The 16,430-nt window shown below is 31.2% G+C and overlaps 1 protein-coding gene across 1 annotated transcript in view; it reads left to right on the forward strand.

Moving 5' to 3' along the window:
- The window catches only part of LOC113398559 (zwei Ig domain protein zig-8-like), a 204,656-nt gene extending 194,441 nt beyond the window's left edge, over nucleotides 1-10,215 (forward strand). Inside the window, exons 5-9 of the mRNA XM_026637349.2 lie at nucleotides 1,468-1,584; nucleotides 3,237-3,330; nucleotides 4,020-4,147; nucleotides 8,789-8,957; nucleotides 9,821-10,215. Coding sequence (XP_026493134.1) covers nucleotides 1,468-1,584; nucleotides 3,237-3,330; nucleotides 4,020-4,147; nucleotides 8,789-8,957; nucleotides 9,821-9,921 — 609 coding nt within the window. The 3' untranslated portion in view covers nucleotides 9,922-10,215. The remainder of the gene's footprint in view (nucleotides 1-1,467; nucleotides 1,585-3,236; nucleotides 3,331-4,019; nucleotides 4,148-8,788; nucleotides 8,958-9,820) is intronic.
- Nucleotides 10,216-16,430: the final 6,215 nt, after the last annotated feature.

The raw sequence follows: 16,430 nt of genomic DNA on the forward strand, positions 1-16,430 counted from the left end.
CGCAATTACTCATAACTCCTAGTCATTTTGAAGAATACTCTTCATTAAAGTGGTGGCCTGGTTTATATGCTAAGTATATTAAACTATAGGCTTAGAGCTTATTTCACCTCGTTTCTCCAATGCGAGCTGGAAGATACGTGACAGATTTTAATCCAACGAATGCAGGTTCCCTTGTGATGTTTTTCATCGCAAAACACGAGATGGAATATTAATATAAATTAAGCTTATTTAAAATTAAGAGGTGCTTTCAGTCGTTACCCGCAATCTTTGAACAATATTTTCTTGGTCTAATCACTGAGCCCCCTCAGGTTTAACCCAATATCATCTAGCACCAATAAAATAAAATAATAAATAAAGTAGCGCTCGTTTAACGAATAATATGACACATATTTTATTTTTGTATAAAATATTCACAACTAATATTTAGTGATATATACTCTTGAGTCCACTAAACGGATACAATCAAACAAGAAGAAAGAATAATCCTTATTCCGGATTCGTAAGCCAAATTTCCTCGCAAAATTTATTATTCAATGTTTTTTTTATCGGTTACTTAGGATAATGTTCTCAACATTTGTTTATTTTTTTATCTTAAATTGAAAACTTAAATAGAATAAGTTTTTTGGCTCGCCGTAGATGTGGGATAAAATTGGAAGATTTTTTTTACTCGAGAACAGTAAATAGTGCGGTAGATGAAATTATCTCTGTTGAGATGATTGTTATCAATTTATCGTAGTTATAATTATCTTTATATTTGACAATCTAAGAATCAAATAATATCCACCTAGTTTATATGGATTCTTAGAATCTATAACAATCTAGATTATTTGCAGTTTTGTAAGACTAAGTTTTGTATTGATATAATACTATCAAACCTACCCGTCATCGCATCTACCCTATAGCATTCAGGAAAAGCAACTATAGCAGCAATGTAACTTACTGCAAGTAAAGAAAAATAATTAAAATTGGATCTGTATTTCCGAAGATACTCCCCTATATACAGACAAACAAATTTTACCTCTTTATAATATTAGTATACATTTTTATCACCTCGAATCGACCTTATCATTTTTTAAAGACGCGATGCGAAACATTTTAACATGCGTACAAAGAGAAATTAATTCGGTAATTTGGAGTTGAAAACCAAGATTTATTTTAAAATATCGAATTTCAAACTATAAACTTCTCAAAATAAAATCATAATTATTGAACTAGTCATTTTAATCATCGTCAAATTAAAAGCTGGTTAGGAATATAGATTCTATAATTAATTACTGATAAGAAAATCAGTAGTACAATTAAATCTACACAGCATGTATGAAATTTTATGAATACTGGATCTAAGCCTTTTTTCAAAAATATAATCTCGTATGATACTACTTTATTAATCATACGCTAATCTGAAATCAAAATGATTTTAAATAAAAATTTAAAAAACATTCATTTTAATTTCCTATTTTTTTAAAGGTGTCATGGATCAGGCATAGAGACATACATCTCTTGACTTCTGGAAGGATGACCTACACTTCAGATCAGAGGTTCATCAGCGTCCACAATCCTCACACTGAAGACTGGATACTAAAGGTGAGATAAAAAAGTTGCTCCAAAATCGTCCCTAGTATAATTACTTACAGCTTAAAAAAGGGAAATATGTATTAAACAAATAAATAAATATATACTACACGATCTTTAACCAATTACTATACTAAGTTATATAAGAACTGCACTGCGCTATGAGGTAACATCAGATACATAGCATAAAGTCACGCCAACTCCTCAAATAAGCTAATACGTGGTGTCCAACTTAGGCGAATATCGTGGTTCAGTCGTTTGCCAACATTAGGTTAAAGATTGTATAATAGAACTTGAAACTAACGCCACGAACCTTTACAAGTATGCCAAACTATCTCCAACTTTACAACGGACCGTTCAAAATGGCGTCTTCCTCAGTTGAATTTCATTTTCCGTTTGTTCACGACTAATATTATTACTCGTTTGATGCTTCACTGAAACTTTGATATCCTTCATTTTGTTTGATCATTGCATCCCGGTAACAAATTTTGCGCTGCATATGTTATGACATAATTATATATATTTTGGAGATTTTGATAAACGACTGTTTAATTTAATGTTTCTATTCCAAAACCACAGAAATGTAATTATTTCTGTGTGTTTTCTTCCATTTAATTAAAAACAAGTTCACATTCTTGTTCCAAGGGTTTTGAAGCAGTCATAATCTTCTTAAAATATATTTCGTCGATGAACTAATTAATTAATTTAATAAAATTATTATTAATAATTATTACGCTTCGGTTTTTCTGAACGATACGCTTCCATTCGAATAATTCGTAATGAGAACGTTAGACGTTTTGCTTTTGCAAAATTATAAAATAAACGATGAATTTATTACTCCTGTCGATTTTCTATTTCTGAAATTTAAATTAAGACTGAATAATTTGAATGGTGTATATTTTTCACAAAATATTTAATAAAAGTATCTTCTATTTTAATTTTGGAATATGTTTAGATATGTAATTCGTTTTCATTTCTGATTTCATACTGTTGTCAAGTACTGTTATGATTCCTGTTATTTTTTTATTTGTCTATAAAATCATACCAGCCCCAGTCTCATAGATGTTAATGGCTGGTCACAAATTTCATTGCTTCACCAGCAGGTGGAGTCTTTTGGCTTTGACCCAGCTTCAGTATTTTACACATCGCATGCAAGCTAAATAATTCACTAACCAAATTCCAAGCCAATTTCTAGCTGACCATTAATAAACGGAACATCTAAAGATAATATGTTAATTTGAAAATCTTATCAAAGTTGCGACACACAGGTACTTAAAGTCCTCGAATAAAACACCCAAGGGTATGTACTAATTAAGCGAAGTATATGTGTGTGAATGCTGGGTCGATTCTCTCGATACTCCATTTGATTCAGAGCAACTTTGATGCTATTGATATTGGAACAAGTATATAAGACATAATTACACACAGTTTGCAACTTTTTTATTAACTTTACCTGATACATTTTGTATAGGGCGTTATGTTATGTTATGCGTCTCAAATTTAAACAATTTCAAGCGAATCTTGGTAAAATATTCAACAATTTTTGTTCTAATATTTATTAAAAGTTGTCTTTTTTTTATTAATTTCTTGAATTTAAGAATATTGTTGTTTGTTTTATATTGAAGTTTTACTTGAACAGTTTGTAAATTTGATAATATCTACAGATAAGGTTTCCACAACGGCGTGACTCCGGTATCTACGAGTGCCAAGTCGGCACCACCCCTCCAATCGGTCACAGAATGTACCTCTCTGTTGTCGGTAAATCCATTAATTTTATTTAAACTAGATTAAGATTTATCGCTTTTAGTAATTTTGTATTATCATAAATTTTCTTTGCGTATTCAATTAAAATTAAATCGACGTGTTTTCGTTTTAGAATATTAATTAATTTATTTTTGGAATTTTTTTTAATGCAGATAATAAATAAGATTTGCAGATACAAAAAAATAATCTGGAGAAAAATAATTATAAAATTTTCTATTTGTAACGAATCAAAAGAATAAAAAAATATGGTTGTCTTTCATGATTAATTAAGATTTCAAAATGTTTCTTAATGCAGGCTGGTGGTTTAATACTATATCATTTTATTTTTTTATTTGATTTCAATCTAACATTCTGTTATGGGTACATTTATTTTCCATGACATATCTTCAATAATTCTAATCTCGGCAACTACTAATCTGAGCTTAACTTGGTTAATATTATTTATTACTTGTTTTGCGATAATCGTTACATAGAACCTTGGAACAAATCAACTTAATTATTGTTAAACCTTATATCTTACAATAGCAGTTTCTTATTCTTTTGATCTTTGATTTGTAATTCATTGATAATTCTATTATTATGTATGTTGGACCAGATATTTTAAACAGTGACCTGTCTGATAATTTTTGCTTTAACGCGTTTAAACAGAACGCCAAAATTAAATAATTTCCTTTTATATACAGAACCGCTGACAACAATTTTGGGGGGTCCAGAGTTGTTCATAAACATGGGCAGTACTATCAACCTAACGTGTGTCGTCCAACACTCGCCGGAACCACCACCCGCGATACGCTGGACCCACAATGATGAGGTAATGAACAGTCATTAAAAACCTTAATTTCGTAACGTCTAGCTCTACTTGATAATTTAAATTGGTAGCAAAATACTTAAAGCGGTCATCGCTTTTATAGTATAAAAAAATCATTATAGCAATTTTAGTGTCATTTATTAAAGTAAATAAGTTTATTTTTTATATCGTATATATAGGCGGACTGGCAAATGAATTATCTGATGTTATGCTACCATTGTGTATAGACATTGATACTGTAAGACATAACCAACATCCTCATAAGACCAATGCACAATTAACCTTGAGGAACTGGACCAGAACAATACTAAGTACTGCTCTTTCATCATATATTCCATCGCCAAGCATGTTCCGAATTCAAGGGTGAGTGAGCCAGTGTAACTACAGGCACAAGGGACATCTTACTTCCAAAAGTTGGTGGCGCATTAGTGTGATGTAAGGAATGAATTTCTTACAGCGTCAATGTCTAACGGCGGTGGTTACCATCAAGTGGCCCACTAGCCGGCTACCTACCGTTTACATAAAATAAAAAAAACATATACTTCAGCCTCATTAGACATGTGGCTAGTTAGTTATTAAGTTTCTCGTTAAGAAATTATCAGGAATAGCTGAGTGTCTGATCAATTGCAGTACTTGTTATATGCATGTGTCTTGCACAGTCTGTGCCTGATCTTTTCGGTTGTGTCGATAATAACATATATTTATATATTACGGAGGATGATATTATGGAAATAGGGAGGGCGCTTATGTTTGTATATAATGTGTTCCGCGCGGATGGTTAGTCCTAATAATGGCAGCTGTGACCGTAATCAGTCAGAAGGATATTATATGATAACAAATTTATTTGACCTTTCCTTATCTGATGTGTTTCCCAATTAATATACGATTGAGATCTAAATAAGGAAAACCTACGGAACTATTTACAAAATCATGGAATTTATGTTTAAAACCCAAATTAATATAGATATACTACTTTTTATATAGAATTATAACTAAAATCGTTTAAATGTTCCACAATAAAGGCTGTTGCAAAGGATGTGGGCTGTTTAATCCTCCGTGATATGCAAAAAATCTATAACATATTTATACAAAGACGCCGTCCGTTAACAAAGGCGGTCTGCCTTTCAACAGCATAACAGCACGACCAAATTAAGTATTTAACACTTTGCGTTGGATGTACGCCTTTATTACTTATAGCAAGATTTTATGCAAGTATGGGTCAATACCACCCGTCCATCAGTATTTTATTCCCAAATAAGCGTAGCGACATTTTGTTTTTTTGTATTCCGGGTGTGTGCCGATGTAATTACATTTTGAAGAGCATTGACACTCATTACATTACATTTTTACATTAACAGCCTGTAAATTTCCCACTGCTGGGCTAAGGCCTCCTCTCCCTTTAAGGAGAAGGTTTCGAGCATATTCCACCACTCTGCTCCAATGCGGGTTGATGGAATACAAATGTGGCAGAATTTCATTGAAATTAGACACATGCAGGTTTCCTCACGATGTTTTCCTTCACCGCAATAAATACGAATTAAGTACATGAAATTCAGTGGTGCTTGCCTGGGTTTGAACCCGAAATCAGCGGTTAAGATGCACGCGTTCTAACCACTGGGCCATCTCGGCTCACTTGACACTCAAATAATTGTGAATATTGAGAATAATATGACCCAAATGCCTGACTTTCTTCTTTCTATTAAGATAATAATACTCTAGCGCATCAGCTACAAGTTCATTTCAAGTCACGCAAGAATATAATATCAAAACGTTAATGTTAGAAGATCGTTGTACTTCAATTTTAAATTCAATACACTTAACAAAATTCGTTCTACTAAGTGCATAACACAAAATGTTGTCAAACAATATAGGCATATATCGTCTCAACTGAGTTGTAATATTCTCGAAAAATCTTCCAACTTCGCAACTTTAACAGTATGAGATTTATCAAATGGCTCGCGTTCTCGTAAATCCGCTTACGTCACATATAAGCCACCACACATACATCTGTTTGCATCGAATTACGCAATCACAGATGCAGAACATTTGGCGAACACCCTCCAGGAAAGTTCCTCTGGATTTATTCACAAGAAACTCACGGCTTATTTGAATCCATGCCAAAATGAGTTGCAAGCAACCTCGCAATTGCGCTGCCAGAAAATAAAATAAAGCCCGAATCCATTGTTAGATCGAATCCAGCTCAAGCTTGCTCTGACGTATATTGACATGTCTCTCGGGCATGCCTTTCTTCTAGAGATCTCATTCTGTTTGTGACATCTGCCGATATTGCTTTGAAGTATTGAAACTATTTCTAAGCCAATTACAAAGTTGACGAGAAATTACTTGTAACATATTTAAAGAGTCAATTGATTGAGGCATGGCTTGGTTTGGTAATTATAATATTTAGTCATAAAATATTTAGTTTACAGCACATTGACTTTGTAGATTGTCAAATATTTCAGAAGTTATTGATTTATGAGACCACTGCTAAATACCAATTTCCGCATTAGTTTATCATGAAAAACCAATTTCTGCATTAAATTCAGGTACAAATTTTATGTATGATATTTAGTTTTACGGTAAAATTAAACGTAGAGCGGGAATTTATTAAAAAGTTTTATTATTCTTAATATATCTCTTGAGAAGTGAAAAGTTAGCTCACTATGTGAATTTCTTTTATTTGAAAATCCAGACTAGATTATAAACTCAAACTCAAATTCCTTTATTCAACATAGAAGCATTACACTTTCTTGTTGATGGTCAAATTAAACACTACCACCGGTTCGGAAAAAGGAACACCCTGACCTGAGAAGAACCGGCGAAAGAAACTCAGCGGGTCTTTTTTTTATAAGGTTTTAAATTAATATGTGTTATTTTTATTACTTGCAGACTAGATTACTCTTTCAAAAACTTTATACACCAAAGCAATTTCTAGAAATTATGACAGCTTATACGTTGTAAAACTGTCATGGATCAAATCTGTTCTTCTAGATAAGATATTATAATATTTTGAGTAAATTTAGGGTATATTCTTTGTTTTTTGAGACACATTTATTGGTTTCTCCATGGTAGTGAAACGTTAAGCACTACGTTCCATAATTCAAACGATATCTCAATAAAAGTTACCAAAGGATTTGAATTGTTATTGTTTTAGACTATATAACATATGTTTTATAATAGAATATTGTTCTAATAATAAATGAAATTTTCAAATATTGAGTTTCTAAGTTCGTTCTTGGGGTTCAAGTTTGCATCATACCCAAATTTCATAAAATTCGGTTCAGTTTGACTGTGAAAACGTAACGGACAAAGTTACTTTTACATCTGTAATATAATATAGATTACTCACAATTTAGCGCAAATATTTTTATGGGCTGTTTATTTCACCTATGATTAAAAGGCATTAAGCTTTATTTTGAGTGTTTTTATTTTACGTTTGACATCGTTAAGGTTTTCCTTGCAGGTAATAGATTATGAAAAACATTATTCATCTCGGCAAAGCGCATTTTGAATGAAAATTGATGAGAAAATGAAAGCGTCATTTGCATCTTCTCTCGAGATTCTGATATCAAAAAATATTCAACAGACTCTGTGTGTGCTCTGGAATATTCTGTAAAACAAAATACTTCCTGTAAACACACTCGCGTGCTATTAACTTTTTCAATAATCTCTCTGCCGTTGAAATTTTCGACGTTATAATTTTTCAAAAACGGCCCTTTTTTCTTCCATAATAAAGGTCTTATGCGAGCATTTACAGCATACAATTTATTTTCATAACATATGTGTCCTGAGCATTATAATCTACATATCTTGAATATCAAGAATACATGGGCATATTCTAGATTTTCGCGTTCCATCCTAACCAGTATCAGTACTATTCTGTCTACCAAATAGTAGTGGTCAAGCTTCAATTAATAAAGCCGATACATGTGGCTCTTAATACAAGATTGTTAGTTTGAGGCATCATTTATTTTCTGTAGTTTTATCATCTGTGATGAAAGACATTGGCAGGAAACCTGTATGTGTTGGATAATTTGCCACATGTGTATCCACCAACCCGAATTGGAGCAAGCTCGTCAGAATAAGCTTTGAACCGTCTTCTCAAGAAAATAAAAGGCTCTAACTCTTTATTTTACGATAAAAATATCTAGAGTATTTATATTTATCGTTCCTAATAATTGTTACCAATGCACCACTAGCCTTAGGAACTAAGATGATGTCCTTTATGCCTTCACTTACACTGTATATATGTGAGTAGTTGAAAAATATAAATTCCTAATCTAATAATACTTGATGTCTGCAAAAGTTATTTGAGCTACCTTCGATGTTTAAATATTCCATTTTAGAAGTCTATATTATAATTATTTTATTGATTACAAATTAATTGTATTGTTCGCACGAGTATTTAAATATTTTAATAGAACGTGTTTTTATATCAAGGTCGAGTTAAAAGCGTTAACAACGAAAGCGTTCTATTTTTACATTTAGGAGGAAAATAAGAATATTTCAGATCGTAACGATGGCAAACAATGATGTTTATTCTATTTTAAAGTATTTTTCCGACGGATATTTCTTTCGGTTCGTGTATATACTTTTCTTCCAATATAATGACTATGACGATACTTAATTCTAAGATATTTACAGGAAATCAACTATGATTCTCCGCGCGGTGGCGTATCAGTGATCACCGAAAAGGGGGAAATGACCACATCCCATCTTCTCGTGCAGAAGGCGCGGACACCTGACTCCGGTCGTTATACCTGCGCGCCGGCTAATGCTAACCCGCGATCCGTTCTCGTTCATGTTTTAAGTGGTAAGCGTAAAATACGATTAAAAATAAAATAATATTATCTGTTATTTAAGAAATCTGATCTGATCTTAGTAGCACTTAAAGTGAATGATAAGTGCTTAAGGCGATCACAGAGGGCTTTGAAGTACATCCACAACTAGGATATTATAATTCAGTAAGAATACAAAATACGTATAAAGAATTTCCAACAAATATTATCCTCGATTTTAATCTGAAAAGATACTCGTTATCCACATAAATACATTGCCAAATTCCTTTTGAAAGATAACATGTTATAAATGACAAGATAACAAAGGAATATAATTGAAAACATACAATTGCCATAACCTTCTTTTACGATTCGCGGGCAAAATTCTTATCACTGGATCATGTCCAAAAATTGCAGAGAGATATCCAAAAATGTTGCCAAATTTTCTTGAATTACAGCGTACTCATAAAGATCATTTACGATTGTATTATTACACAAAAGAATAATATATTATATGTATATATATTTTATCGTAGTACCGATGTTAAATAAAATAATCACTCGGATGTACGTTTAGCAGAAAATTAATTATTTTGGTGTCAGGCGGAATAATCACTACAAAAATGATTAGTCTTGCTTAGTATTAATCATTTTAGTATCTATTAATTGTCCACGAGTCGTTATTCAAAAGCTTACGTATTTACAGATCAAAAGGCTACAAATTACATATTGAATAAAATAAACGATTTTGAGTCCAATTTAATACTTCCAAAGAAATCATGATTACTAACAACACGACTTATTCTCGAATGATCTATTAATTTGATAACTAATACATCCTTTATATTATTTCTGTGATCATTTTAACCAGATTATTCTGATCTCTCGACCCAAACAGGAGAGCATCCAGCAGCCATGCAGCACGGAGGTCAGCTGCGGCTTCAGTACCCTCTGTCAGCCGCACTGCTCAGCGTCATCGTCACCCTTATGGGCTGCTAGTATAATTCGAGATATGGTTTTATGCAATAATATGCCAAGGAACAAATTTGAACATATAGAACGAGTTATTTTATAGTGTTATTTAAATAAATGAAATATATAAAATGGTTCAAATGTATACAGTTGAAAATTATATAAGAAATGTATATAATAATGCATTTATTGTCTCATTATTGCATAACACGACTCTCCTTGTTTTTATATACGGTAGTATACTTTGTGAACCAATTTGGAGTATAAGTATATATGAATATTTCCTTTAATAATTATTTCATCGGAAAAAATTGTAATTATAACTGATTGTATAATAAGTTTTATTAAACTCGTGCATTTAAATAGTCATCTCTTAAGGTATTTTTCATAGCTATTGTAATGTTTTCTTTTAATATGTTAATGGGATATATTAACATATTCGAAAACCTGGTTTGCATTGTTCAACTACCAAATGCAGTTAAATATATTATGTAAAACTGCCTAACGTTACATTTAACTGAATAAAAACAAATTATATATGATAATATTCTACTTACAAAAGCAAAGATGTATCCGTATAGTTTTAAAATCTTACCGGTAAAAACTCAATCATTACGACAGTAAGGCGATATTGATGAAGTAATGTGACTCTCGAGATGTTAATTTTATGATTGTTTTATCGAAATTCGTTGTTTATTTGATTTGTACTTGTTTCACGCAACAAAGCAACGGATCCGTATGATTTTTATCAACGAAGATTTGGTTTAAAGATTAGAAAATGATCTTTGTTAAGCATTTAAAAACCAAAGGGGAATTAAAACTATAGAATGTGTAGTTAATTTATTTAAAAAATCTTTTACTTTCATTTTCATCTTTTAATTGTCAATTTATAATTAATCGAATATGGCTACAAAGTAAGGGTACGCGAATTGATCCATCGGTTTTCGAATTTCATTCGAGACAAAATCATGAATATTTATGTAAAATGAATGGAGAATAAAATCTGTAAACAGAATAAATGTAAATCTCTTAATACAGTACGTTTCAATGTGATTTGCACAAAGAAATGTTGAATTGACCTCAATTTTCAGAGTACACTTTGAAATTCAACAAAAAATAAAATGTTTAAATTCAAAAACAACAGAATTTAAATAACGTATGAATGATTTGTTTTTCAACGTTTGCATTATTTATATATTAAAAACGTTCGGAATTCAATTTTAAAATTCGAACAGATCGATTAAAATGTAACAACTCTCTCCATAAGCTTAAATTATTGTTTTCGACGAAATCATCACTGATATGCTATGAAAATACATCAAACGAAAAACTTTGAATAACAAATACCGATTCGCAAACTATAAATAATAACACAGGCGGTAATAAAAATCGAAACGAAATGTCTTGTTATTTCAAGACATTAAAGTCGATAACGCTCTGACAGCGACTAACATTTGACCTTTCCAAGAAATGGGAATACATAAAACATCGACTCTTGAATACTTGGAAATCTGGCCTCAGGGCCTTGACATGAAAAAAAGAGGGTATCTCGGCCGTCTTTTTAACGAGGGCTTCTCGATTGTCATTTGCAATCCTGCTCCGCATAGCTCCCCACTTGATTGTTCGAGAACATAGTTTATTTCAAATTTATTTACATGAGTAGTAGTCATTATATCATTAGACAACGTAAGTTCTGTTACGTTGTTTTCTTTTGCAATTATTCGTTCTGAATTGATATTATTTATTCGTTTTGAAATTCGCGTTTCCACGTTGTGAAGTTAGACTGAGAATTAAAAATAAAAGTAACAACACAGGCAAAACCTCGGCGTAATTATACTAATGGAGGAGTTTTAGTATGCACATCAGTAAATCCTTAGATTAACAGATTTCATTATGACAATTATATATTAATCTAATGGAGCCATGATTAAGTTATATTAATAACAATCTGAATATCAATAATACTCTTCATGATGAAGATTTCGGTTCGGTTATTTTGTAACAAACTCACAGGTGTTGATCTGGATCCCACAGAAACGAATCCGTGATGAAGGCAGTCTTAAATATCTGATTAAATTTATTCTAATGTAATTTTGTATTGGGTATCCAATAAAGGGTCGGAAGGTAATCTTAAAATAAAAATTGAACACCTGCCAAATCTTGATAAAAGCAATAGACCGGACCGTGGAAAAATTACGGAGAATGTTAGGAAGAATGAGTGGTAAGGATAATTATTGAAAAACACAAAATATATTAACAGATAAATATTCAAATGTGTATTTTTCAATTTATTTTCTGATATACGTATGATTGCTTGGAGAAGATTATTTCATCGTATTTGCGTAGTTTCAAATAGAGAAAAGTTGATTACGTTATTGTTAATGTTGAGACTTAACGCTTTTTCATTATTAGAAGAAAGACAGACTTCAGTCACACCAATTTCCATTTCCTCGGTCGTTCTTGCATCAAATAAATAACAAGCGTACTAATTTATCAGGTACAGTGGCAAGATCCCAAAGCTTCTATATTAGCAACTTCATCGTTCAAAGTACATAATAGGATAGACATAGTCTATTTGAAATTATATGAAACGTCCTCGAACATACAAAATTGAACGTTACGTCAAAGTATTAAAGTTCAATATTAATTTCGAAACCAGTGCAGTAAGAAACATGTTTCAGGAAATGTCTGCAACTCGAAGCGATGCTATTGGATACTGTGCCTTGAAGACTTATTCGTTGACATATTAAGCCTGCATTGAAGCAGGTAATTCCCATATTTGACATTAAAAAATAACTCTAATAATGTACTTTCAATTTATTTCGAAACAACGTTGTTATAACAAGATGCTGACAATAGAAGATTTGAATATTTATGAGATACCTATTTTATCCACAACATACACAGAGTGTCCATCTTTATACAAATATTTTGTGTAGATTTTCAGCGGTCGGAGTTTTGGCTAGAACTTTTTTATTCTATAATGCAACGTAATTGCTTAAAAACTTTGAATTCAGTAATAATCAAATTCTTCGAACTTAATCGTTTTCAATTTTATTTAGATGTTTTTTTTAAATCACCGAACGGTTACGTCACACGTAACTAAATCAAATGGTATTAAAATAGTGAAAGTACAAACACACCATACTTACAAATTTATTATGATATTATGTAAAGATAAGTTAAATGGCAATGCTAGAAATTTTAGTATCACGCATTTCGAAATCTTCGACATCATTTGATTAAACGAATCGAAGATAACCGAAATGTAAGCGTTTCTTATTCGAAGATTTACGTTCAATATTAATGGCTTATGATACAGTCATATTCGCTAGTTTCTGTTTTAATTTTAATAACTAGAGAAATATTAGAATTTACATAATATTGTAAATATTAATCTTGTAATAGAACATTACTGTTACTTTAAAAATTGAATCGACAGATTGAATCCTCAGAACTCAACAAAATATATTTATTATTTTAATGTGAATTGTTAAATTGAGTTCTAAATTCGAATTTAAGATTGAGAGAATATTTGACGAGAAATAAATTATTCGATTTATCGAAATACATTTTCATACCTTTTTTTGTAAAGCTTAGCGGATTATTTGGTCTACGTCCATTTGGGATTAAGATATTTGGTGGAATCACGAAAATTGTCACGTCCTTTTAGGCAAATTGTAAGGGTTTTAGTAAATGGCGAACTCGGGCTAAGTCACCACCTATTTTCCTTAAAGGTTCTTTGTATGTTTTGGTGGATCTTGAGTCGAATTGAGAGAAGACCATGTTTCTTTAACAGAAATATATTATAGTGAGACTAAGTCTTTAACTTGATTTGGAAATATTGAATGAAGCAATCATCAGATCAATAAATAGGCTTCAAAACTGTAATTGTGTATTGATGTATTCTCTGACTTTGTGGTCTTTGCCAAGCAAAGCCATTAGTAAAAAAAAAAACATGATTGCTCTGAGATTATTAATGTATATGGTCTTATGAAATAAGATTAAATCTGACATCAGTTTGTCGATTCAAACTATCATTAAAGGCATTTATAAAAAGTAACCGTTAGAATCTAGAATACATAAAAGTAATAATTATTTCCTATGCTATAAATCAATAGATGTAATTTGTAATTAAATTAATAATGCTAAGATTGTAATTATGTGGACATTTTTTTTTTTATTAAATTCCGATGAAACGACGTGGTTGTGTAAATATTTAATGTTTAAGATGTTATTTAAGAAAATAAACTTATTGATCGTGATTATTCCTTGTTTTATTTTAAATGCTTAGTTTTAGGGAACTTTCTTATATCGCGATTGGCATTATTTGCAATAATTCTTTAATTATTGAAATGTATTCATAATATATTTTATTATCTCATTGGTATTGGAAATCGTATAAGTTGGGCTAATAAATAGTTATTGGGTTGGCCTTCAGGTTTACTCAGCTAGCAGTTCTGAGTTTGGAAGTACCTGTACAAGTGGACCTGCATCTAAGTACTCTTCGATCAGTCAAATTGTTCTCGCATCGGATTATACGGATATAGGAAAAGCTGGTGCATATATATTGACTCGGACGCACTTATGCAGTATAACATCTCCTAGCCAATTGGCTAATCTCCTTGGAGAATTCTCCGTGACCGAAATCGGTCAGGAGGAAAACTACTCGAACATCGTTTAATGGAAATCTTCAAAGACACCAAATCTAATAAAATTTAATCAAATCTCTCTTCAAGCAATTTTCCTGATAAATTTTAACAAAGTACGATTGACGTAGAGTTCAGGTTGGATATTGATTGCTAATAATATTATATATGAATCAATGCCCATTATTTTCGTGACATAAATGCTGCATGCATCATATAAAATGTCAAGATATCACTAAACCCGAATATGAAGTTTTGCGGACGAAAAGTTACATAGTTAGTGTAATCTCATACTTTATTATTCAAACTAAGCTGTATTAGTTCAGCTCTCGGGGCCAGTTAGCTTGCTTTAATGACGTGATTCAGTAAGCGTATAGCATAGCAGAAGTTTTAACATATTATGAAAGTAAATTATTATGTGTGTAATTTAAGTAACAGTTCACTATTTATTTATACATCATGAAGGATTTTCTTTATATTAAATAACCTTGAAGTGAATATTAAAAAATCAGTAACAAGCGATTATCATTTAATATATTATATATAATAGGTAGGTAGAGAAATTGGCTACCTACTGGTAATTGGCCATCAAAGTCGATAGATATTGGTGCTATTAGAAATATTGACCATTCTCTTTCTATTCAGCCTTGGTAACTGATTTCTTATAAACCTCGTATCTGTGCTTACACTAGACACTCGCTCGTCAAACACACTAAGTATTGTTGCTTGACGTTAAAATACGTTATTTAACAATTATTTTTTTTTATTTGGCAACAGAGGCATTTTGAACGCTTTCTGGGATCCTGTTGTAGAACCGTATTCATTGCCCCACAAAAGAGTAACTGACTCTATGCAGTCGAGTAACAGGAGTACCAAGTTAGTGTTGGTTCCTGTACTAATGCTATGAGTATCACATTTTCTCATAAAATCAGTAATATTTCTCCGCGACAGTCAATATCTCCATTTCCTTACATTTATACCTCAATGATACTTTAGCTGCTCATTATTACAATAACAGGTACGGGGGCTGGCATTTACAAACACCCATAACCATTGACAATTATATTAATTTCCTCGTGCTTTTAATGGCACTGGCTCACTTATCCTTCAAACCCAACATACAAAAATACTAAAGAGCGGTACAGAATGCAGTAAAATACATAATCCAAATGGATTTGTAAAAAAACTGACTACCAAATGCCTTACTTTTCAAAATTTTACCTTTTACTGCATTTTATACCTTTTAAATTTTAGCCTTAAGTAACACTTTTAAACTTAAAGGAAGACAGTCGGTTATGACCATTCTATTACGAGTTTATCATCAATTTCGCCTCTCGCTTCTTTTTAATATTTCAGCTCCAAATATTCATAACCCTGAGTCCAAACTTGGATTTAACTTATAAACTCATATATAAAAGAGAATCCAGCGAGTATTGTAAACTTTATAAATATATATGCTAATGAAATAGCATGTGTCCAAAAAATAACATATTTCTTCTAAATCCGGAATCCATGAAATTTAAATATAATAACCTTGAAAAATGCTGATTTTAATTTTAAGATTCGGTAATTTCCAGTGGACTTTATACCTTGCTATACTGGTATATAAATGTATATATTACATAAATACATACAACTACAACAATATACAACTGAAAGTATGATGCTGTAAGTAGTGCCCATTTTACAATTTGCAGATTTTTCTTTAACTTGATCAAATTAAATGAACGCAATATTGTTGATTTGTATTCAATTGATCTTTATAGTCTATAAATTCATTTTACAGGAATCAATCATCTTATGAGTAAGTATTAAAACTAAATTTGATTAACAGTTTTTGAATCAAGTGAATAAAATAAGTAAACAAAAAAAATATTTATTTTTATT

The sequence above is a fragment of the Vanessa tameamea genome, chromosome 18 (genome assembly GCF_037043105.1).
Source record: "Vanessa tameamea isolate UH-Manoa-2023 chromosome 18, ilVanTame1 primary haplotype, whole genome shotgun sequence".
NCBI lineage: Eukaryota > Metazoa > Arthropoda > Insecta > Lepidoptera > Nymphalidae > Vanessa > Vanessa tameamea.